The sequence below is a fragment of the Scyliorhinus canicula genome, chromosome 1 (assembly GCF_902713615.1).
Source record: "Scyliorhinus canicula chromosome 1, sScyCan1.1, whole genome shotgun sequence".
Taxonomy (NCBI): Eukaryota; Metazoa; Chordata; class Chondrichthyes; order Carcharhiniformes; family Scyliorhinidae; genus Scyliorhinus; species Scyliorhinus canicula.
The window spans coordinates 191,809,169-191,835,349 of NC_052146.1; the positions used below are offsets into that span (position 1 = coordinate 191,809,169).

The following is a 26,181-nucleotide window of genomic DNA, read 5'->3' on the forward strand; positions in this document are numbered from 1 at the left end:
AAGGAGGATTTTTAAAAAATCCGCTTTCCAGTGGGAGCCATCTCATGCACACCCTCCCTTGTATCACACCACTGGAATTCCTCTGTTAGAATTGAATAGGTTTCTATGAGATCACCCCTCATTCTTCCGAACTCCAGCAAGTACAATCCTAACCAACACAATCTCTCCTCGTACATCAGTCCCACCATCCCAGGAATCAGTCTGATAAACCTTTGCTGCACTTCTTCTATAGCAAGAACATAATTCCTCAGATAAGGAGATCAAACTACACACAATATTCCAGATGTCATCTCACCAAGTCCTATATAATTGCAGCAAAACATCCTACTCCTGTAGTCGAATCCTTTTGCAATGAAGGCCAACGTACCTTTTGCCTTCTTTAATGCCTGCATGCTTCCTTTCAGCAACTGGTGTACAAGGACACCGAGGTCTCGTTGCACATTCCCCTCTCTCAATTTATAGCCATTCAGACAATTTGCCTTTGCATTTTTGCAACAAGCAAATACCACATTTATCCACACTATACTGGATCTGCCATGCATTTGCCCACTCAGCTTGTCCAAATCACACCAAAGCATCTCTGCATCCTCCTCACAGCTCACCCTTCCACCCAGTTTTGTGCCATCTGCAAATTTGGAGATATTACATTTAATTCCCTCATTTAAATCATTAATATATATTGTGAATAACTGGGATCCTAGCACTGATCGCTGCGCTATCCCACTAGTTACTGCCTGCCATTTGGAAAAAGACCAGTTTATTCCTATTCTTTGTTTCATGTCTGCCAACCATTTTTCTCTCCTTTTCAACGGGCAGCAGGGTAGCATGGTGGTTAGCATAAATGCTTCACAGCTCCAGGGTCCCAGGTTCGATTCCCGGCTGGGTCACTGTCTGTGTGGAGTCTGCACGTCCTCCCCCTGTGTGCGTGGGTTTCCTCCGGGTGCTCCGGTTTCCTCCCACAGTCCAAAGATGTGCGGGTTAGGTGGATTGGCCATGCTAAATTGCCCGTAGTGTCCTAATAAAAGTAAGGTTAAGGGGGGGGGGGGGTTGTTGGGTTACGGGTATAGGGTGGATACGTGTGTGAGTAGGGTGATCATGGCTCGGCACAACATTGAGGGCCGAAGGGCCTGTTCTGTACTGTTCTATGTTCTAATACACTACCGCAATGCCATGCACTTTAGATTTACATGCTAATCTCTTATGTGGGACTTAGTCAAAAGCCTTCCAAAGGTCCAAATAAACCACATCCACTGGCTACCCTTCATCAACTCTACTAGGTACATCCTTGAATAATTCCAGTAGATTTGTCAACCATTTTCCTTTTGTAAATTCATGCTGACTCTGTCCACATCTGTCACTGTTTTCCAAATGCTCTGCCATTAAATCTTTTATAATGGACTCTAGCATTTTCCTCACTACCAACGACAGGTTGACTGATCTATAGTTCCCTGTTTTCTCTCTATCTCCCTTTATAAATAGTGGGATACATTTACCATCCTCCAAACCGTAGATAATGTTCCAGAATCTATAAGAGTCTTGGAAGATGACCACCAATGCATCCACTATTTCCAGAGCCTCTTTTTTTAAGTAACATAGATTATCAGACCCTGCAGATTTATCAGCCTTCAGTCCCATTAGTTTCCCCAACACCATTTCCCTACTACTGTAGTACAGATTTCCTTCAGTTCCTCCCTCTCACTAAAACCTGTGTTCCCTGATATTTCTGGTATGTTATTTGTGTTCTTCTTTGTGAAGACAGAAAAAATGTATTTAGCTGGTCAGCCATTTCTTTGTTACACATTATGAATTCCCCTGTTTCTGACTGTTAGGGACCAATTTGTTTTGACCAATCTTTTTCTCTTCACATACCTATAGAAACTTTTCGTCGCCTTTTATGTTCCTTGTAAGCTGACACGCAAACTCTATTTTTCCCTTCCTAATCAATCCCTTGGTCCTCGTTTGCTGAATTCTAAACTGCTCCCAATCCTTGGGTTTGTTGTTTTTCCTGGCCAATTTGTATGCCTCTTCCTTGGATCTAATACCATCTCTAATCTTTCTAATAAGCCATGGTTTGACCACTTTCCCATTTTATCTTTGCACCAGACAGGAATAAACAATTGTTGCAGATCACCTATGAGCTCTTTGAATATTTGACATTGCCTATCCACTGTCATCCCTTTAAGTAACATTTTCCAATCCATTATAGACCTTGGTCCAGAATCAACTACGTCCTTCTCTAACTTGATGAGGAATTCTATCATATTATGGTCGCTCATCACCAAGGGGTCTCACACAACTAGAGTGCCAATTATTCCTTCCTCTTATTATAATACTCAATCTAGCATGGCCTATTGGTTCCTTAATTTATTGGTCTAGAAAATCATCCCGTGTACACTCAAGGAGTACCTCCACTATAGTTTTACTCACTTGATTTGCACGATCTGTATGCAGATTAAAGTCACCCATAATTACACATGAGATTGGCCAATCAGGGAACTCCTTACAGGGTGTGTCAGATCCTGTGCACTTCCAGTGCAGACAGCAAGCTGAATGCACCTGGTTGTACTGTTGCTGGTTTTGTTAATAAAAGGGATTCTGGTGAAGGGACTTCTGCACTTATTACAGCATGCAGCTCTAATTTCCTGTTTAATGTCATTCCCAACACCGGCACTACAACTTGGGGGTCTATATACCACCCCCACTAATGTTTTTTGCCCCTTAGTGTTTCTCAGTTCTACCCATACAGATTTCACATCGTTGAAGCTAAACTTCTTCCTCACTATTGTGTTAATTTCCTCTTTAAACAGCAATGCAACTCCACCGACTTTTCCTTTTTTATCTGTCTTTCCTAAATGTCCCTCTGTATGTTCAGTTTCCATCCCTGGTCACCCTGCAGTCATGTCTCTGTATCCCAACTATATCATAGCCATTTACATCTCTGGTGTGATTAATTCATCCATTTTATTGTGAATCCTCCACACTTAAGCCAAGGCACAAAGTCTTGAGGCTTGTCATTTTAACATTACTTGTCACATTGCCATTATTTTTCACTGAGGGCCTATTTGATTTTGGCCCTTGATTTCTCTGCTTATTACTTTTCTAATTCTCTCGACTGTCTTCTGTTCTTGTCCTTCATTTATGCTTCCTTGTATAGGTTCCCATTCCCCTGCCATTTTAGTTGAAACCTCCCCTCACCCACTCCAGAAAATACTCTTTCCCCATAACCCCCCCCCCCCCCCCCCCCCCCCCCCCCCCCCCCCCCCCCCCCCGGGACATCAGTTCCGGTTCCGGTCCTGCCCAAGTGCAACTCATCCGGTTTGTACTGATCCCACATCCCCAGAACCAGTCCCAATGCCCCAGGAATCTGAAACCCTCCCTCTCATACTATCTCTTCAGCTATGTATTTATCTGATATATCCTGCTAGTTCTATTTTGATTGGCACGTGGCACTGGTAGTAATCTTGTGATCACTATCTTTGAAGTCCTACTTTTCAACTTGCTTCCTAACTCCCTATATTCTGCTTTAAGATCCTGATCCCTCTTTTTATCTATGTCACTTGTACCAATGTGTACCATGACCACTGGCTGTTCACCCTCCCCTTTAGAATGTCCTGCAGCTGCTCTGAGACGTCCCTTTTTTAAAAGTTGGAGTACCCAATTCATTTTTTCCAATTAAGGGGCAATTTAGCGTGGCCAATCCACCTACCCTGCACATCTTTGGGTTGTGGCGGCGAAGCCCACGCAAACACGGGGAGAATGTGCAAACTCCACACAGACAATGACCCAGAGCCGGGATTGAACCTGGGACCTCGGTGCCGTGAGGCACCAGTGTCAACCACTGCACCACCAGGGCCTCAGGTTTGATTCCCAACTTGGGTCACTGTGCAAAGTCTGCACATTCTCCCCGTGGCTGTGTGGGTTTCCTCCAGGTGCTCTGGTTTACTCCCACAGTTGCGCAGGTTAGGTGGATTGGCCACAGTAAATTGCCCTTGGTGTTGTTGCTCTGTTTACTTGCTATAAATATGGCGGTTAATAAGGTTGCCTTTCTTAATCCTAATTATGAATATGCTTTTAGAGTCGCCAGGTATCTCTAGATACCGCCACAAGGTTCAACCCGAATACCGATCAAAGAGCCAATACACCAGTTAGTTAGTTCAAAGTCAATAGTACTTTATTTACGTACACACAGTAAGATCTACTCATGCACAATAACACTACAGGCTAAACTATGTCTATCACTAACACCTATACTTAACTTCGGGTACCCACTTAGTCAGAGGAACAATGCCCGTTGTTCGGATCTGAGGCTGTTGGGTTTGAAGAGGTAACAGGAGAACAGCTAAGGTCGTCTGACTGGTAGCGAGCGTTGAACTTGAACTAACTTGCTTCTGGTGGTGCTGGTGGAAGGGTCCCCCGCTTGAAAGCCGAATCCAAGAGGCTGAACCTTTCACGGGGGTTCCTTCTTATACTTGGAGGGGCTTTGCGCGCTTTTAGGCGGGCCTTAAACTTGGTCCCAATTAATTGGGCAGCTTCTTGATCATTGTCATTGATCTAAACCAATAAAGGGGTGGGTGCCCTGATGGCTGGGCGTGTCCTAGGTGGCCGTTGGCCTTGCTTTGTTTGTGTCTTTTGGTTGGGGTAGTGGCACCGGACTGTCTGGAACAGTATCGGTTACCTGAGCACTCGTTCTTTTTTTCCCGGAGATGGGCCATCAATATGTAAATTGACCCAGAGTTTCAATTCCGTCTGCTGACTGCCTTCCAAATATACATTCAGGCTCTGTGTGCCTGCTTGTTGCTTTGCATTGTCCATATTTCCCTATAGGCTCTGCGCGTGTCCATTTTGTATACTGAAAATGGCCATCCCAGATGGCTACAGTATTGATAAAGGTTAGGTTGAGTTACGGAGATAGGTGGGAGGTGTGCTCTTAATTGGGGTGCTCTTTCAAAGGGTCGGTGCAGACTCAATGGGCCTAATGGCCTTCTTCTGCATTGTAAATTTAATGAGTATCCAAAACAGCACATCTCTTTTGCAGGGGAATAGCCACAGGAGATTCCTGCATTGCCTGCCTAGTTGTCTTGCTCTGCCTGGAGGTCACCCGGTATATAAATCTAGTCGGTTTGGCAGCATTTGTGGAAAGAGAAATGGCATTAATGTTTCAAATCCATCTGACTCTTCACAGTTGAAGAGGGGTAGAAATGTGATGGATTATATAATTGGAGAGGGGGGTTGGAGAAGGTGGAGCAGAATAGGTCAGCTCTGACCTATGCCTGACCTTTTCTGCTCCACTTTCTCCACCCCCCTCCTCGAATTATATAACTCATCACATTTCTACTCCTCCAGTTCTGAAGAAGTCATACAGACTCGAAACGCTTACTCGGTTTCTCTCTCCACACATGCTGACAGACAGACAGTGAGAATGGTTCAATTTCTTCACAATGGGCCGTCCGTTTTCATTTTCATTATTCAAAGTGCAAACGAAAGATTCTGCCTGAATTAGAGAAGTCAGTTGCCGAAACTATAGGGGAAGGATCTCGTCAGCCCTCAAAATAAATCAAAGTCACTTTCTGGCAAAGGGTTTCAAGTTGAGATGGTGGTGAGATGTTTAAGGAAACCGAAAACACTGTTCACAGACAACAAATTTATTTTTGAAAGTTACTATTCCATCTGCTAACCTAGCTTTCAGGCCTGCATTCCAGATCATAGCTATTTTCATTGTTAGAACATAAAGTGCAGAAGGCCATTCAGCCCATCGAGTCTGCACTGACCCACTTAAGCCCTCACTTCCACCCTATCCCCATAACCCAATAACCCCATCTGACCATTTTTTTGGACACTAAGGGCAATTTATCATGGCCAGTCCACTTAACCTGCACATCTTTGGACTGTGGGAGGAAATCGGAGCACCCGGAGGAAACCCACGGGGAGAACGTGCAGATGCTGCAGAGACAGTGACCCAGCAGGGAATCGAACCTGGGACCCGGGCACTGTGAAGCCACGGTGCTAAACACTTGTGCTACCCCAAAAAGAACAACTCTCACTTTTATTCTTCCTCTCACTCCTCCTCCTTGTCCCAATAATTTTAAATCTGTGTCCTCTGGTTATCAGCCAGTGGAAACCAGAGTAAATATGGAGAAACTAGCAACAAAAAAAGTCATAATTTTATGCATTGATTTTAATTTTCGTGCATGCCCACTCCGAAATGCAAAAGGAGATTGAACATTTGAGCAAAGTTGGGTTGTAAGCCTCCCTGAGGCTGAAGTTCGCAGCCTCGACTGCAGAGGCTGGCTCCAGGGCTGCAACTTCCTTTTGTGATGTTGTTGTTGCTGCTGCTGATGTGAAATGTGTTGCATTAACGCGGGGCCAAACAGATGCGGCACTTCGCACACTCTGCGATTGTTCTCCAGCAGCATCTGACATCAGAGTGGCTTTTGTAGCAAAAGTGCTGATGTGGGAGGGGAGGAGGGAGAGGGGAGGGAAAGCAGTCATGTGAAGCAGGAAGAGTTCACTCGGTGGAGAGGGGAGGCGAGTGTCTGAAGAGCTGCGCCGCATTCGGAGAGCCATTCCTGCCCACATTCCCTGGAGTGGCCGTCTCTTCTCTCCCCCACCCCCCCCCCCCCCTGAAGAACGTGTGGACGCTGCAAGAGCCTGACCGAGAAAAGCTGTGGTCTCTTGCTTGGGGTGGGCTCGGGTTGATTGCCCCTGGCGAAAGCTGCCGAAAGTTTGGCTTTGTTTTCGGTCAGAGGCTGGGCACTCTGCTGTGGAAAACTTATCTGGCGAGGGATCGATTGCAGGAGAAAGTAACAAGAGGCTGGTGGCCAACTCGTTTTCCTTCCTGCTCCAGCAGGACTTGTGGTGGGGTGGGGGGAGGCTGTGTGTGTGTGTGTGTTGAGGAGGGCGGGGGCGAAGTGGATCACTGTCTCGGACTGTGGGGATTTACTGGCCGGAGCCTGGCACTTTCTCCGCCTGCCCCGAGGCCGGTTGTCTGCCGCAGTGATTGATAGCCCGAGGACAGAATGGTGAAGAGCTTCAGAGTGACGGCTGGAGTGTGATCCCGCTCCAAGCGTGTGTTTGCGTTGTGTACCGGGGGCAATCTCGAGGTCACAAACCTGCTTTCAATCGGAGGGAACCGCACGATGGACGAAGAGCCAGATACCCCCACCGAACTTCAGCCCCCCTCGGCTGGGCTGACCGACACATTCTGCACTCTCTGGAGGGACATGATGGGGATGTTGGTGAGTTGGGGGAGGGGGGTGTCATTCAGGAAGGTTCAATTGTTCGGCGGTTTCCTTCTGGGGAATAAACAAACCAGAGGAAATTCGGTCAGGAAAAGCAGATTTTATTGAGGGACTCTCCAAGCGAATCCCGAGAATTTACTTCAAAGCATATTTCTAGCCTCTTCAAGTCTTCTTCATCTTTGTTCTTTTGTTGATTTGATTACTTTAGCTCGTTTGATGATCTGTTATACAGTGCCTGCTTTAGGGAACACTGCTGCTTTGAGTTTGTGCGTGCTCAGATACCTGACAGACTGTTTCTAACAGTTATTGGTTACCTCCCCTCCTGACAACTGTTGCTCACAGTCAATGTTCAGCTTTCTGATGCGCTGTTATTTGTGGTCAGCTAAAGGTTGTTCAGGTATTTGTCTACGTTCAAGACCGTTAGATTGAAGAGCATCACATATCTTATGCACAGTTACAATAGGTCAGTTTGTGTGTGTTCAGGCACCTCACCAATTGTTACCAATGGGGAGTTAGTGCATGTTGAGGTATCTGACACTTTATTATCAATGTTCAATTCAAACTTGTACCAGTACTTGACACATGGTTACGCACTGTCATTTCAGGTGTGCTCAGTCACCTGACACACCATTAGTCATGGTCAGTTTGGGAATGTTCAGGTGGTGATAAACGTAACAATAAGTCTTAAAACACTAGGTTAAAGACCAACAGGTTTGTTTCGAATCACTATCTTTCGGAGCGCAGCTCCTTCATCAGGGTGTTGTAAGACTTGTTACTGTGCTCACCCCAGTCCAACGCCGGCATCTCCACATCACAGTTAGTAATGGTCAGTTTGAGAGTCTTCAGGTATCTTGCACACTGTTAGTAATGGTCAGTTTTTGAGTGTTCAGGTATATGACACACTGTTAGCCATGATCAGTTTGAGTATTTGATGCACTCAGGCATTTCAGGTCACAGATGGACACAGCAATGGTCAGTTATTAATGTTGAGCTATTTGATGCCCCGTTACCAACGAGCAATTTAAGCGTGTTCAGGTATTTGATACATTGTCACCAGTGGTCATTTACAGTGTGTTCTGATATCTCTTGCACTGTTTCTTGTGGTTCGCTCAAGACTGTTCAAGTAACAGACATGCTTTCATTAATGTTAGATTTAAGCTAGTTCAGCTTCATAATGTACTGTTACCATAGGGCAGTTTGTGTTTGTTCAGGCATCTTAACAATTGTTATGAATGGTGCGTTCATGCATATTTAGGTATCTGACACTTTATTAACAATGTTCAATTCAAATTTGTACCAATATTTGACATATGGTTACTAATTCATTTTAGGTGTGTTCAGCCATCTGACACACTGTTAGTAATGGTCAGTTTGAGAATGTTCAGGTATTTGACACACTGTTAGTAATGGTCACAAGTTCATAAGATACAGGAGCCGAATTAGGCCATTTGGCCCATCGAGTCTGCTCCACCATTCGATCATGGCTCATCTCATCCTGGCCTTAACTCTACCATCTTCCCGTTCTCTATAACCAGTCAACCCAACTAACTCCTCAAATTTACTCACTGTCCCAGAATCAATCGCACTCTGGGGCAGCGAATTCCACAGATTTACAATCCTTTGGGAGTAGTTTCTCCTCAACTCTGTTTTAAACTTCTAACCTCTTATCCCTATGACCTCTTGTCTAGAATGCCCCACAGGAGGAAAGACCTGTGTCTACTTGGTCAGTTTGAGAATGCTCAGGTGTCTGACACACTTAGTAATGGTCAGTTTGAGAATGCTCAGGTGTCTGACACACTACAGTATTAGGAATAGTCAGTTTGAATATTTGATTCGCTCGGACATTTCAGGTAACAGATGGACTCAACAATGGCCAGTAATTTCATGTTGAGCTATGTGATGCACTGTTACCAACAGTCCATTTAAGCTTGTTCAGGTATTTGATACATTGTCACCAGTGGTCATTTACAGTGTGTTCTGATATCTCATGCACTGTTACTTGTGATTAGCTCAAGGCTGTCAGATAACAGACAAGCTTTCACTAATGTTTGATTTGAACATGATCAGCATCCTGATTTACTGTTACTGATGGTAACTTGCCATGTGTACACATATCTGGTGTATTGTTACTAATGGTCAGTTACCGTGTCTTCAGATATCTGATGTACTGTTACTAATGGTCAGTTACCGTGTGTTCAGATATCTTAATATCTTTATTGATTTTCACATTTTTGTGGTGCATAGTCCAGCAATCACTGAAAGGTTAATGCTTGCATATTTACAGAGCTCATTTGGAGAAACGAGCAGAGACATACAAAACAGAAACAGAAAGAGAAAATGTACATATTCAAAGAATGAACCTTATAACTATTAACTTGTCTCTTTCCACTCCTCACCCACCCATGGCAGTGAACCCTATCTAGTCATTCTGCCCTGGGTGGGCTCCTGGTGCTGGCCCTGGCCATATTGCCAAGCATATCGGTGCTGTCCCTGTTTCTCCCTCTTGTCCTCGGGCCCATTCTCCGCATCTGTGACACAGAATGGCCTCCTTCTGCACTGTAAATTCTATGAAATCACCACCTGTCAGCTCCCCCTCAAATGGGGAAATCAACCAATGGTCCTCGGGGGCTACGGTGACTTTGATTTCACTGATGGTCAGTTACTGTAATTTCAAATAATTGATGTACTGTTACTAATGGTTAGTTGCAATGTGTTCAGGTACCTGATGCAGTGTTATTAATGGTCTGTTGCAGGAGGCACGGTGGCACATGGGCAGTATGGTAGCACTGTGGTTAGCACTATGGCTTCACAGCGCCAGGGATCCAGGTACGATTCCTGGCTTGGGTCACTGTCTGTGCAGAGTCTGCATGATCTTGCGTGTCTGCGTGGGATTCCTCCGGAGGCTCCAGTTTCCTCCTACAAGTCCTGAAAGATGTGCTTGTAGGTGAATTGGACATTCTGAATTCTCCCTCCCTGTACCCGAACAGGCGGTGGAGTGTGGTGACTAGGGGCTTTTCACGGTAACATCATTGCAGTGTTAATGTAAGCCTACTTGTGACAATAATAAAGATTATTATTATTATTCTGTTACACTTTACTAATGGTCAGTTACCATGTGTTCAGGTGCCATGTGTACTGTTACTGATGGTCAGTTACACTTTCAGGTATCTGATGTACTGTTACTGGTGGTCAGTTACAGTGTGTTCAGCTATCTGATGCACTGTTACTGATGGTCAGGTATCTGATGCACTGTTACTGATGGTCAGGTATCTGATGCACTGTTACTGATGGTCAGGTATCTGATGCACTGTTACTGTTGGTCAGCTGCGGTGTGTTCAGGTATCTGATTCACCGTTACTGATGGTCTGTTACGGTGTGTTCAGGTATCTGATGTACTGTTACTGGTGGTCACTTAGTGTGTTCAGGTGTCTGTACTGTTACTTATGGTCAGGTGTCTGATGGTCAGTTACAGTGTGTTCAGGTATCTGGTGCACTATTACTGATGGTCAGTAACAATGCGTTCAGGTGTCTGATCTGTTACTGGTGATCCGTTACAGTACTGGTGATCCGTTACAGTGTGTTCAGCTATCTGATGCACTGTTACTGATGGTCAGGTGTCTGATGGTCAGTTATCAGATGCACTGTTACTGATGGTCAGTTTCAGTGTGTTCAGCTGTCTGATGTACTGTTACTGATGGTCAGGTGTCTGATGGTCAGTTACAGTGTGTTCAGGTATCAGATGCACTGTTACTGATGGTCAGTTTCAGTGTGATCAGGTATCTAATGCACTGTTCTTGAATGGGGTCGATTAGCTCAGTTGGCAGGATAGCTGGTTTGTGATGCAGAGCGACGTCAGCAGGAACGGTTTGAATCCTGTACCAATTGACTTTACCCAAGAAGGTGCTGACTTCTCAGACCAGTCCCAAACTTACTAATCAAACCAGTAAAGAAGTTGCCTTGCATTGGAAGTTGCCTTCCCGGCTAATGCAAGGAGGGGAATTTGCATCTGTTGACCTTGTCCTTCTAGGTTGCGTAAGTTTAGAAGGTGCTTTTTGAAGGAGCATGGATGAGGTCATGCAGTGCATCTTGTGGATGGTACACATCAAAGCCACTGTGTGTCGGTGGTGGAGGGAGTGAATGTTGAAGGTGGTGGATGGGGTGCCAATGAAGCGGGCTGCTTTGTCCTGAATGGTATCAAGCTCGAGTATTGTTGGAGCTGTACTCATCCAGGCAAGTGGAGAGTATTCCATCACACCCCTGACTTGTGTCTTGTAAATGGTAAATAGATTCCGGGAATCAGGAGGTGAGTTGGTCGCTGTAGAATTTTCTGAGTTATCTTTGTAAGCAGTCTATTTAACCAATTGCTCCAGTTCTGTTTCTGGTCAAGGGTAACCCCCAGGATGTTGATACTGGGAGATTCAGCAATGAATTGTGTGCCAAGGGAGAAGGTTGGATTCGCTCTCAGCCCGTACCAGCCTCCCCAGACAGGCGCTGGAATGTGGCGACTAGGGGCCTTTCACAGTAACTTCATTGAAGCCTACTCGTGACAATAAGCGATTTTCATTTTTCATTTCATTTCATAGAGATGGCTATTTTCCAACACTTGTGTGTCAGAAATGTTTCTTGCCACTGACACGTGAAGTTGATTCAAGTGTATTCATCTCTGATGTTCAACAGTTCAAAGAAGGTTTACTAAGGCTGATTCTTGGGTTGAAAGAATTGTATTGAGGAATGGTTGAGCAGGTTGAACCAAAACTCATTGAAACAAAAAAGATTCGAGGGGTTGACAGTGTAGATGCTGAGAGGATGTTTAAGACTGAGATGAGGAGGAATTTCTTCTCTCTGAAGGTAGTGAATCTGCAGAATTCTTTACCATAGAGGGCTGTGTAGGCTGAGTCATTAAGTATGTTCTCGGTTGAGATAAACAGATTTTTAATCGGTCAGGGAATCAAAGGTTATGGGGATAAGGCGGGGAAAGTGGAGTTGAGGGTTATCATTTCAGATCAGTCATGATCTCATTGAATGATGGAGCAGATTTGATGGGCTGAATGGCCTACTTTTACATATTATGTTCTTATGATTAGAATGTCACTAATAGTTTAATCATATTCATTTATCCTCTGCTTTCTGATGCATTATTACTAACAGTCACTTCAGGTATCTGACTGTGTTACCCTGGTCAGCTTAAGTATGTTCAGATATTTGACTCTTTTGTAACGGTCAGATTGAGTGTGTTTGATTACCTGACGCACTGTGGTCAGCTTGAGTGTTCATGTGTCTGGTGCACTTTTACTCACCGCCGTTTGAGCATGTTCAGGAATCTGAGGCAGTGTTTGTGGTAAATGTGAAAGTGTTTACATGCCTGACACACTGTTATCAATCAGTTTTTGTGCTCACCAGCATCGCGTATTTCACACACTGTCCCACCGTGTTCAGCTTTCTGATGCAGTGTTGCTAACGGCCATTTTGAGTGTGTTCAAAAAATAATAGGGATCGTAGAATTTACAGTGCAGAGGGAGGCCATTCGGGCCATCGAGTCTGAACCGGCCCTTGAGGGGCAATTTAACATAGCCAATCCACCTTGCCTGCACAACTTTGGACTGTGCGAAGAAACCAAAGGACCCGGACGAAAGCCACGCAGACACGGGAGAAATCAAACTCCACAGTCACCCGAGGCTGGAATTGAACCCGGGTGCCTGGATCTGTGAGGCAGCCGTGCTAACCAGTGTGCCACCGATAGAAGCTGCCGCATGGTAACCAACGACCATTTTGAGAGAAACCAGGTCCAGGGTTCTCCCCTACCCGGCGGAGCGGGGGGGGGGTCCCGGCGTAGCGGAGTGGCGCCAACCACTCCGGCGTCGGGCCTCCCCAAAGGCGCAGAATTCTCCGCACCTTTACGGGCTAGGCCCGCCTGGGAGTGGTTGGCGCCACGCCGACTGGCGCCAAAACTGGCGCCAATGGCCTTTGACGCCAGCCGCCCAGGGTCGGGGCTGGCCGAAAGGCCTTCGCCGGTTCGCGCATGCGCCGGTGCGTCAGCGGCCGCTGATGTCACCACCGGCGCATGCGCGGTAGGTGGTGTCTCTTCCGCCTCCGCCATTGTGGAGACCGTGGCGGCGGCGGAAGAAAAAGAGTGCCTCCACAGCACTGGCCCGCCCGCCGATTGGTGGGCCCCGATCGCGGGCCAGGCCACCGTGGGGCCACCCCCCGGGGTCCGCTCGCCCCGCGCCCCCCCCCCCCCCCCCAGGAACCCGGGGGTCCGCTCGCGCCGCCAATCCCGCCGGCACCAGATGTGCTCCAATTCCCGCCGGCGGGAGTGGCCTGTCAGCGGCGGGACTTCGGCCCATCACGGGCCGGAGAATCGCCGCGGGGGGCAAGCCGATCGGCGCGGTGTGATTCCCGCTCCCGCCAATTCCCGGGTGGTGGAGAATTCCGGCCACGGTGGGGGCGGGATTATCACCGGCCCCGGGCGATTCCCCCGACCCTGCGGGGGGTCGGAGAATTCCGCCCCAGGTCCCCAATGCTCTTTTGAATGGTCAGTTTGAGTATGATCAGTTATTTAAAAGTTCTGTTACTACTGGTCAGTTCGAGTGTATTTAAATATATGACACTGTTACCAATGGTCAGTTCAGGAGAGTTCAAACATTTCACATACCATTGCAATGTTTATTTGAACATGTTCATGTATCTAATGCACTTACCCACCACTCAGTTTAACCGTGTTCAGGAAATTGACTGATCGTGAGTAACATTCAGCCCAGCATGGCAGCTTTCTTTCACATTGTTGCAAAAGGTCAGCTTGTGCATGTTCAGCTATCTAATGTTCTTTTACTAATGGTCAGTTTGAGTGTGTTCAGGTATCTGGCACACTGTTTTCAACAATCAGTTATTGAACATTGATATGTCTCACAAATTGTAAGCAATGATCTGTCCCAACGTCCTCTAACACTTCATTCTTTAAGGTCAGTTTGAGCATGTTCAGGTAACGGACTCATTGTCAATGATCAGTTATACTATGTACAGTGTTAACATTGTTCATGTTCATCTATTTAATACATTATTCCTAAAGGTAAGACTGATCCTGTTCAAGCATCTGATGCACTGTCACCAACCATCAGTTCTGGTATTTGCATGTATCCGACTCAGTTACTCAATAGTCAGTCCAAGTATATTCAGCGTTCTGATCTACTGTTACTGGTAACCAGTCCTGGTGTGTTATTTTTCTAATGTTAGCAATTATTTGTTTGAGCAAGTTCTGGGATCTTAACACTCTTCTACTTATGGACAGTTAGAAAGTGTCCCAGTAACTGATGCATCACCATTAATTTACTTGGGTGTATTCAGGTATTTGACATGATGTGACTAATGGACATTTCCGATCTGTTCGGCATTCCAGTGCAATGTTACTGGTGTTCGGTTAGGGTATATTAGTGTAGTTGAAATCCTTTTTCAGGTTTTTGGCACACCGTTGCTGGAAATCAGTTCAAGTGTGTTCGGGTACCTGATACATTGTTGATTAGTGCAGTTCAGATATCTGACGTGCTCTTCAGTAATAGTCAATCCTAACATGTTCCGCTTTCTGACATGATGTTGCCAACTGCCAGTCTAAGTTTGTTCAGATATCTGATGCACTGTTACCAATGGTCAGTTGGAGTTTGTTCGGATATCAGACGGATTGTTAATATAATCATTATATGGGTGTAATCAAGTAAATCTGGATTTTGTATGTGAACTTGAATGCGGAACCACCTTGTTATGTACGCTTCTTTTGCAATGACGGCTACTGCCTTATTTAATTAGAGAAGGCAAATTCTATTTAGTCAAATCTCCGAGATCTTCAATTTTGGACCAATCAGATTGAAGTCGGCCACTGTTTACCTGTCACTTAATTCATTGTGATATCAGTTTTTTTAATTTCCTGAAATAAAATCTCAACAGTGTTTGTAATTGTTTTAAGCCTGTGATTGTTGCAATAAGTGGCTCGTAATATATAACTTTTGTCTTTATGGACACAATCTGCCTGGGGAGCTTTGTAAAATCTAATCATTTTGTGTGCATTTCTATTTCACACTTACTCCCAAGGAGTTCTACAATATAGTAGCTTTGGTCGTGGCTTGTATACATTCCAGCACATAGGCTGCCCATCAGTATAGAATGGTCCAATATAAAGGGTGCCCTTCAGTATAGAAAGGCCCAGTATATAGGCTTTCCTTCAGCATAGAAAGGCCCAGTATATAGCCCACCCCTCAGTATAGAAAGGGCATAAATAGGTTGTCCTTCAGCATAGAAAGGCCCAGTATACAGGCTGTCCTTCAGTATATAGCCCGCCCTTCAATATGGAAAGACCCAATATACAGGCTATCTTTCCGTATAGATAGCCCAGTATATAGACTACCCCCCCAGTATAGAAAGGCCCAGCACAAAGATGGTGTCTTGGTAAAGTAAGCTGCGGAGGTTTTAATTCTTTCCTGTTTAGGGTATGAGATGCAACTGAGGCTGGAAAACCTTTCTAAATAATTTGTTTTATTGACATTACGTCACAACACGTTTTACCAATAAACATGTTTCCCAACTAATTGAGGAATGTAAGTAAAGATTAGATTTCTTCTGGATGATTGAGCAATGAATTCTTAGATGACATTTTCTTAAACTGCTTCTTGATCTGCTCTTTCAGAATCTCCATCAAAGTGTTGTTTTAATATCCTTTTTGTGTTGCTAGAAAATAGCTTGCTAATGTCTTTGACAGTTTACCACGGTCCAGCCAGACAGCTGTCTAATCATTTAACTTGCTCTAATCTCCCCAAAAGTACAGCAAGTCTCTTGAATAACTTTGTCACCAGTAGCCTGAAGCTAAGGTAATATGTATGAATTTTGTCATGCTTCCCAATATGCCTTTGGATTTCCATCAAGTTCAACAGTTCTATCTTTTTTGTACTCTAAACTGAATTCTGCTCCTTTAGTAGGGAATCCTGTAATGGGTTTCTAGCCCATCCTTTTCCATCCAATTCTCTTCCCCGCGCCTAGTGGTGCATTAAAGCACACCTTTTGTCTGATTCCACAGCTAGTTATTCCTGGAACAAGTCGCTAGTCTGTCCCCAGAGGCTCATAGCTTGATGTGCACCACTCCACATCAAGCGTGACTGACCAGGAGTCTCTCCCGCTCTTACCGTCAGCCATTGGTGTGTTTCGAAGGATTTGCTGGTTGAGACGTTACTAATGCACCTACCTCGACCATCAAGTCCTGGGGTGGAACTCCACCCCGGAGCTTCTGACTCAGATGTAGGCACAATATCCACAAGACCACCTCCGATCCTTTTTGTTTTCTTTAAAAACTGGTATTAAAAATTCATGTTGAAAAATCCAAAATCCTTTAGTTCCCCAAGCAAGCGAGTAGGCAACTGAACAACCTGCTCAAAATTTGATCATTCTTTGATACTGAGTTGCGCTCATCACAGATATGGTTACGGGTTGTTGCTACAAGAAACTTAAATTACTGCAGCAAAAGCCTTTTTGAATATGAAAGAGGAACAAAGAATTGCCGTCATAACAAACTGCAAAGCAAAGGGATTTTCAGCCAAGGATGCGGTCTGCAGATTTTCCGTATATTTGGTGGCAACTCTGACACAATAATCTCTGAGCGATTCAGGTCCAAGTGGTTTTAAGCAACAGCTTTTAATATGCATTGACTGATAAAAGTATTGGTTTTATACAGCTGTCCTGTATTAAATGAAGATCAACTAGTCCAATTGGTTGCCTCTATGATGCACCATTTGAGCTGATCAGCTTGTGGTATTTTGTGAATGGACTTCCAACTATCCCAAGGGAGCCCTGAATGAAACTGAGGAAAAAGGTCCAATTTTCTTAGTCTGCACCTACATATGGCCATGTGCCAGCTGTCTCACACAAAATATGTCATTTTGAAAATTATGCCACATGGGACATCAGAAGCAAGCCATCCCTGCTCTCTCTGGCTATTTAATAGAAAGATTGTAGGGGATGGTGTGGGGCTTGGGAGGGGCGATCTGGAAGTCATTGCTTATCAACTCCCACATGGTCATGGCCAGGCTTGCTGTCCACTAAAATCAAAAAAGTCTTGAACCTAGATTAAATATTCCAAATTTGATCCCGTGTATCAGTGCATTTGAAAACAAATAAAAAAAACCTGGAAGTGCTCAGCAGATCAGGCAGCACATGTGGAGAGAGAAACACAGTTAACTTTTCAGGCTGATGGTCTTCCGTCATCTGTTCCAGTTCTGATGAAAGGCCATTGTCCTGAAACATTCATTTGTTTCTTTCTCTGCAGAAACTGCCTGACCTGCTGTTTCCAGCATTCTTTGACTTTATTTTCAGATTTGAGCATCTGCAATATTTTGCTTTTGCATCGGTGGATTCACGTATGATATTGCAACCATGGAGTGCTAAAGAAACTATCTGTTTTAATCAGTCTTTCCCCCCACCCCCAGGCAATTTATGTCGCAATCAATTAACGGCAGTGAATGGGTTAAAGCTTTGATAACACATTTTGCTCCTCCTTGTCACCGTGTTGTGCTATTTGATGATGTTCCACTGATGACTAAATTCTTAACACTCCTTAACAACACCAACCCGGGTGGCATGTGGCTCAGTGGTTAGCACTGGGACTGCGGTGCTGAGGACCCAGGTTCGAATCCCGGCCCTGGGTCACTGTCCTTGTGGAGTTTGCACATTCTTCCCATGTCTGCGTGGGTTTCACCCCCACAACCCAAAGATGTGCAGGTTAGGTGAATTGGCCATGCTAAATTGTTCCTTAATTGGAAAAAAAATTAATTGGGTACTCTAAATTTATAAAAAAAATACAGACACCAACGCCATTCCTGTTCTGTAACTTTGTGGAGCTACTTACATGCAACAGAAATACCCCTTGGTGATCCTCGCTATCACTATTGACATAAGATAATAAGAATCTTTATTGTCACAAGTAGGCTTACATTAACACTGCAATGAAGTTACTGTGAAAAGCCCCTAGTTGCCACACTCAGGTGCCTGTTTGGGTACACGGAGGGAGAATTCAGAATGTCCAAATTACCTAACAGCATGTCTTTCGGGACTTGTGGGAGGAAACCGGAGCTCCCGGAGGAAACCCACGTAGACACGGGGAAAACGTGCAGACTCTGCTGCCCAGACCGTGACCCAAGCCGGGAATCAAACCTGGGATGATGGTGCTGTGAAACAACAGTGGTAACCACTGTGCTATCATGGCTCTGAAACCATAATCGCTGTTAATAAAGAACAGAAGACCCATTGTGGCTTTTCTGCAAAGTCCTTTAATGGGTTAATGGGCATAGCCTGCATTTGTTAATTTTCTTCCAAAACTAGAGAATTGTATAAGTGGCAAAGTCAGCTTTTATTGCCCATCCCTAATTGCACTGGGAATGTGGTAGTGAGCGGCCTTCAAGAACCACCGAAGCCCTTTCGGCGCAGTTACAACCACAAGCTGGCAGTGAGTTTCAGAATTTTACCCAGGGAATGGTAGCACATTTCCAAATTGGGTAGTGTGTAATTTGAAGAGGAACCTAAACTGTGGTGATCTTCCCATGAACCTGCTGCCATCTCCTTCTAGGTGTTTGATGGGTTTAGGAGATGCTATCAAAGAAACCTTGGCAAGTAGCTGGAGTGCATTCTGTAGATACGTATTTTTAAAACTTTTTTTTTGCCTGGGACCCATTCTTACCAACCGGCTAACCTTCGGGATCCATGCCAGCCGACCTCCGTGGCCTAAGTTGGACGACCTTTGCGACCCTCACCAGCCGACCATCGTGACCCACACCGGCTGACCTTCACAACCCACCATTTTCACTTACATTTAATGTGACAGGTGAACCTGCTTGTTCCTCACAATCTCACTTGCTTTCGTATTTAATGTTCCATTTCTGCCAATGACTTCTGATGATTTAAGATCACAGTGCATCCATTGAAAAAAATCAAGAGGTTTGCCCTCTAACTCGCTATGTTTAGTCTTCAAATGTCATTGAAGTTTGGAGGGCTTCCCTGCATATAACACACATGAACTTTTGAATCCTGATTTGCAGTGGCACAAGGAATAACCCAAACCTCAAGTAATCATATTTATGCTGCTTTGTTCCTGATTGCAGCTTCTTCATGGGTTGTTCGCCAGAGGCCCTGGAGTTCACACCAGCACTGCTGGCAGCTGCAAAATGGAGGAATCTCTCTCTCTCACACACATGTGACGTCAGCACATGGAGAAAAAGTCTGCCGTGGCCGGCATTTTTAAAAGCCAGTCGGGCAGTTTGGCGTTCCTCCCGCGACCGGGTACGCCACGACTGATCACGCCACAACCCTCCTGAACCTGCCTGCGACCCTGAGTTTGAAAAACACTGCTGTAGATGGTAGAACATAGAACATACAGTGCAGAAGGAGGCCATTCGACCCATCGAGTCTGCATCAACCCACCTAAGCCCCCACTTCCACCCTATCCCTGTAACCCAATAATCCCATCCAACCTTTTTGGACACTAATGGCAATTTAGCATAGCCAATCCACCTAACCTGCACGTCTTTGGACTGTGGGAGGAAACCGGAGCACCCGGAAGAAACCCACGCAGACACTGGGAGAACGTGCAGACTCCGCACAGACAATGACCCACCGGAGAATCGAACCTGGAACCCTGACGCTGTGAAGCCACAATGCTATCCACTTGTGCTGCCCTCTGGTAGCAGTGCTGTGTCAATGGTGGAGGGAGGGAAAATTTATAGTGCCTGATGGGCTGTCAATCAAGCAAACTTCATTGTGTTGTCAAACTATTTAAGTGTTCTTGGAGATGCACTCAACCAGGGAAGTGGAGATTATCCCATCCAAATCCTGCCTAATGCCTTAAAGATGATGGGGAGTCAGGAGGCGAGTTATTTGTTGCAAACTATGCAGCCTCTGAAGTAGCCTTGTTGTCAGCTACTGAGTTATCCTCCTGCTCCCGGGCGGGACATCTTGTGGTCCTAATATTTCTGTGGTTGGTCCAGTTAAGTTTCTCTGCAATGATACAATGTTGCTTCCTCCTCCCATCCCCAGGATGTTTACGGTGAGGAATTCACTGGTGGTAATGCCACTTGATGTTAAGGGCAGGTAGTGAGACTCGCCCTGTAGGAACAGAAAATGTTGAAAATATTCAGCAGGGCAGACAGCACCATGTAGTAGAGAGAAAAATGAAGTTAACATTTCATTGACCTCAAAGAGTGTTTCTCTCTACAGATGCTGCTTGACCTGCTGAGTGTTGTGTTTGGTGTTCGATGTCTAGCAAGGTATCTATCAAACGACTTGTGACTTGTCCAAACCAGAATCTTTATTAAATCACACATGGTAAGATAGTGATCTGTTACAGTGCAAGCTATCATGGGGTTTCTTTGTACTCCCCTAGAACTACACCTAGGCACGACTGTCCACTTTTACATCTTATAACCATCTGTCGATCACCGAATGTGCCCGCATTTAATATCCGAGTGCCTTGTCAGATGTCCCCTGTCTGGATACTCATGGTAGATCTGTACCACCACCTGCTGGTTGGAGGTCACTCCACCAGCCATCTACAATATTGCTTCCAGGCATATCACCACATCCCCTTCCTCCGAAAATATTAATGTTTGTTTACAATCATTATTACTTTTTTAGGGCAGCACGGTGGCACAATGGTTGGCACTGCAGCCTCACGGCGCCGAGATCCCAGGTCCGATCCCGGCTCTGGGTCACTGGCCGTGTGGAGTTTGAACATTCTCCCCATGTTTGGGTGGGTTTCGCCCCCACAACCCAAAGATGTGAAGGGTAGGTAGATTGGCCACACTAAATTGCCTTTTAATTGGAAAAAATGAATTGGGTAATCTAAATTTTTTTTTTTTAATTATTACTTTTTTAACATTTTTTATACATTTATGATGTGTTTAACCGATGTGAACAAGTTTAACTAGGGTGTCCATAAACATGATATGCCTGGTCAGTGTCCGTCACTTTCACAAAGGTCATTGCGTCTCCCTCATGGGACCCCCCCCCCTGATTATGTGGGCTGTTGCCAGCCTTTTCGAAGACTGGTTTGTGTGTTGACCTCTTGCTTCTTGTCTTGTCACATGTGCGTCACTAGCCCCTTCCTTTTGCGCTTCCTGCCACAACACTGTGTTTGCTGTTTCTTTTGGCTCAGGTTTATCAGTCATGACCTCACCTTTTTTACCTTTGTCAGCGGGATGAGCTAGCTCTCCCAGTCTTCTCCTCTCCCTCCTTCTTGTTTTGACATGAGGTTTGCTTCTTTTGTGTTCATGTTGAGGCTTGGCAGCCTATAGTTCGGTGCTTGTCTGCACCCTGTTCTCGGAGGTCTGCGGGGTCTCTGGTGGATCCTGAGGCGCCGACGCGTCATCATTGGATTGTGTGGCCATGCCCACGTCTGCGGCGTCACCTGGATGTTGGTACGCCTCGGTTTCTGGTGCCTAGGTGAAGGTTAAATCTACAGCACCAGGTGCCGTCCCTTCTTGGCTCGCTGGAACATCGCTCAATGGCTCCTCTTCACTCAAAATAACTATGCTTACACTCTGGTCATGATGATCCAGGCATTGGGTCACCATGATGGTCTTGTTCCATAATATATGATTGATCTATTGAGCTGCCTAGCGAGATAGTCATCAGGTCCTCTGCTGTTTCACTCAGAGTTGTCAATCTGTTCAACATCAGAGTTGCCATCTTCGTATTCATTATCTATGTCTTCCCACTCAACCTCCGCATCCTTGAGGATCTCGACTGTTTCGCCCTCTGTTAATCTGTTCAACATCTGAGTTGCTCCCATCGTGTGCATCAGCAATGTCTTCCCATTCATCCTCATTATCCTCGAGGATCGGTGAGTCGACTACCGGAATCATTTCACCACGTATGTCTGGAGCAAGGTTCTCTAGGATTGGGACAATGTTGTTTTGTTTCTAGCTTGTTCAGTGGCTGGTCCCCCGTGGTATCAGCAACTTCAATCTCAGTTTTTATTTTGGAGTGCGCCATCTCAGAGCTTCCGCTTTTCAGTGTCCAGCGCGGTCTGGGCATCCCCAGTGACCACTTCGTCATTCCACCAAACCACCAGAGTAGCGCTTCTTGGGCTTTTTTGTTAAGCCCGTCCTTGCTCTTGCGAAAAATTCTATGAGCAGTTCATACTGCTCTTCGTCTGACTCACCTTCCACGCCATTACTTTCTGCACCCTCTGCGAAGTCTTCAAACATATATTCATAGTACTCATCATCAGATTCAGCATCGTCTGTAATGATATAACTGAGCATTGGTTAGCGAGCGATAAGTGAGTAAGTTGCACTTGACTGCATTGCCAACGGTGTTTTGTATCATTTTGCTGATGATTGAGAGTAGACTGAAGCGTAGCAATTCGTTGGATTGGATTTGTGCGGCACAGTGGTTAGTACTGCTGTGCCACAGCGCCAGAGACCCGGGTTCAATTCTGGCCTTGGGGGACTGTCACTGTGGAGTTTGCTCATTCTCCCTGTCTGCATGCCTGTGTTAGTTTCCTCTGGAAAACTAACTGGGTTCTTTGGTTTCCACAGTCCAAAGATGTATAGGCTAGGTGGAGTTACGGTGGTAGGATAGGGGTTTGGGCCTAGGCAGGGTGCTCTTTCGGAGGGTCGGTGCAGACTTGGTGGGCCAAATTGCCTTCTTCAGCACTGTTGGAATTCAGTGGTTGTCCTGCTTTTTGTGGATGGGGCGCAGCTGGGCAATGCTGCTGCTATTCTGGAACAGCTTGAGTCGGGACACCGTTTAGCCTAAAGTACAAGCCTTCAGCACTATATCCAGGATTATGCCAACCCATAGCCTGCATCCAGCACGCTCAGCACCTTGGGGTGCATTTCATTTCCCTAGTTTGTTTCCCGTGGTTTGCTAATTTTGTTTTTTTTTCTGCCATTCACTGGTGAAGCTGCTATGAGATGATTTACTGAGCTGATTGCACAGCTGCGACAGGAATAGAATGAGCATGTCTGCCAAGGGGCGAAGGGCATGAAATGGAGGCCGAGCAGCTGTGCTCTAATGCTTTGAAATAATCGTGATAGAATGCATTCACTATTGTGAAGAATTATTGTAAATTAATTTGCTTGGAGTTTGAAAACTTACAAAGAATATAACTTTAAATGTATGCAGTTTTACCATTCTAGATATGCTTTAAATAATTGGGATTATTTTCTGTACATCCAGTCTTGGATGGGGCGGAGGGGGGGAGCGATGGACAAGTGTTTTCTTGAATCTGCATTAGTGAAAACAACCTGTCAAAGTGGATTCTGGGCCATTTTTGGGATTGCAGTCTGCAACCCGTGGGGTGCTGCAAAGGTCAGTGCTTGAACTCCACTATTTGCAATCTGCATAAATGGCTCAAATAAGTCAACCTAGTGTAACATATTCAAACTTACTAATGATACAAAGCTAAGCAGGAAAAACGAGCTGTGTGGAGGGCGTTAAGAGATTGCAAAAGATATATATTACACGCACAGGTTAAATGAGTGGCCAACAATGTGGCACTTCGAAGGTGGAGTATAATGTGGCGTTATATGAGATTATCCACTTTAATGGTACGCAGGGAAAACCAGAATATTTTTCAAAGATGAGAGAATAGCATATAACTTTAGTATTGCTGAAAAAAGACACATGTTGTTGAAGCTTTTGGTCTTTTATTCATCTGGACAATTTGCAAAAGTAACATTGTAAAGGCAGGAAGTTATATTGCATGAAAAGCAAGTGCTGATTGGTTAGCAAGTGGACTCTAATTGGTAGAACTCATGCAGAATGCACCAGTTAACTGATTTGTATAAATTGTTCCCTTCACAATTTGGTACCCTTGTGAATAGTATTAATGAGTTCAAGACCAAAGCTTTATCGGCATGAACCTTTTTCAGCCGCACTCAAGTTCTGTACCACCAAATTACTATTAGAATAGTAAGTGTTGAGATTCAGAGGAATTTGTGTGCCCTTGTACATTGATTATCTTTGACAACCTGTCGGCTCATGAGACAATCATGTGTGCCTTAGTGGTAAACTCTGTGTTAAACACTGCCTGATGTGGCTCAGAAAGTCTTTGCTGCATTCACTAAGTATACTGAGGACACATGCTTGGTAGACTCTCACAGTTTGGTGTTCTCAGCTAGGTTACTGTTGCTCCACACACTTGTACTCAGCTTGGTCATAACAGTTGCAGCTTTTGCAATGTGTGTGTATTGATTTCCGATCACGTGATAGATAATTATGATTCTGGAGACTAGATATGTGAAGCTATCAACAACCTCCTTTCTCACATTGCCAATGATGAATGATTGGATTGGATTGGATTTGTTTATTGTCACGTGTACCGAGGTACAGTGAAAAGTATCTTTCTGCGAGCAGCTCAACAGATCATTAAGTACATGGGAAGAAAAGGGAATAAAAGAAAATACATAATAGGGCAACACAACATATACAATGTAACTACATAAGCACTGGCATCGGATGAAGCATACAGGGTGTAGTGTTAATGAGGTCAGTCCATAATGAGTTGATGGCACAAATCATCGCGAATCAGTATGATTTTGTGGCCATTACAGAGACATGGTTGCAGGGTGGTCACGACTGGGAGTTAAATAGCCAGGGATATCAGACTATTCTGAACGACAGACAGGAAGGTAAGGGAGTTGAGCTAGTTCTGATATTTAAGGATGAATCAGTGTGGTAGTGAGAGATGATTTAGGTTCTATGGAGAAAAGGTTGAATCCATTTGTGTGGAAATTGGAAACCGTAGGGAGAAAAGAACACTGATGGCGTTGCCTATAGGCCATCAAATAATAACATCACGGTGGGGCGGGCAGTAAACAAAGAAGTAACTGATGCATGTAAAAATTATGCGGCAATTAACATGCGGGATTTTAGTCCACATGTCGATTGGCCAAACCAGGTCAGTCAAGGTTGAAGAGGAGTTCATAGAATATATCCGTGATAGTTTCCTAGAACGGTATGTAATGGAACCTACGAGGGAGTAAGCTATCCTAGATCTGGTCCTGTGAAAGGAGACAGGAATAATTAATGCTCTGATAGTTAGGGATCCTCTCGGAAGGAGCAATCACAGTATGGGTGAATTTAAAATACAGATGGTGTGCACCGGGTGAGAAGGTAAAATCCAATACCAGTGGCTTGTGCTTAAACAAAGGAGACTACAGTGGGATGAGGGAGGAGTTGTTAAGGTAGACTGGGGGCAAAAACTTTATGGTGGGACAATTGAAAAACAGTGAAGGACTTTCGGAGCGATTTTTCACAGTGCTCAGCAGAAGTATACATCAGTGAAAAGGAAGGACTGTGGGAAAAGGAATAATCAGCCATGGATATCTAAGAAAATAAAGGAGGGTATCAAATTGAAAGAAAATGCATACAAAGTGACAAAGATTAGTGGGAAACTAGAGGATTGGGAAATCTTTAAAAGTCAACAGAAAGCCACAAAAAATCTATGAAGAAAAGTAAGATAGATTATGAGAGTAAACTAGCTCAGAATATAAAAACAGTTAGCAAACGTTTCTACAAATATATAAAATGAAAAAGAGTGGCTAAGGTCAGCATTGGTCCTTTAGAGCAGTGCTTCTCAAACTATCTGATGTTGCGTACCGGCAGTTTTTTTTTCAATGTGCCAGGGACCGGTGAGCAAAACAAGCCAATCCATCTGGGGGTTCGGGGGGTGGGGATGTGCACCCCCAGAATTTTTTTTGAGATATATCTTATTGCAGGGGCAATTATATTACATTATATTATATTATTGCAAATATAATGGATATATAATCTGAGATTATAAACTGAGATAATGTAATATTTCTTTCATTTTTATAGCTGTACATTTTCCAGTGGAAGAGGGATGGGTCAGTGAATTCAGATCACACCCCCCCCTCCCCGCTCAGCACGGCCCGAGGACGCAACCCCCCCC

The 26,181-nt window shown here is 44.9% G+C and overlaps 1 protein-coding gene across 6 annotated transcripts in view; it reads left to right on the forward strand.

Moving 5' to 3' along the window:
* Positions 1–26,181, forward strand: part of sash1a (SAM and SH3 domain containing 1a) — a 194,808-nt gene that overhangs the window by 79,068 nt on the left and 89,559 nt on the right. Inside the window, exon 1 of one of the 6 annotated variants that reach the window (XM_038805222.1) lies at positions 6,613–7,235. The exons of the other annotated variants lie outside the window; for them this stretch is intronic. Coding sequence (XP_038661150.1) covers positions 7,137–7,235 — 99 coding nt within the window. The 5' untranslated portion in view covers positions 6,613–7,136. Of the gene's footprint in view, positions 1–6,612; positions 7,236–26,181 lie in introns of those variants that run through there. 6 annotated transcript variants of the gene reach the window in all.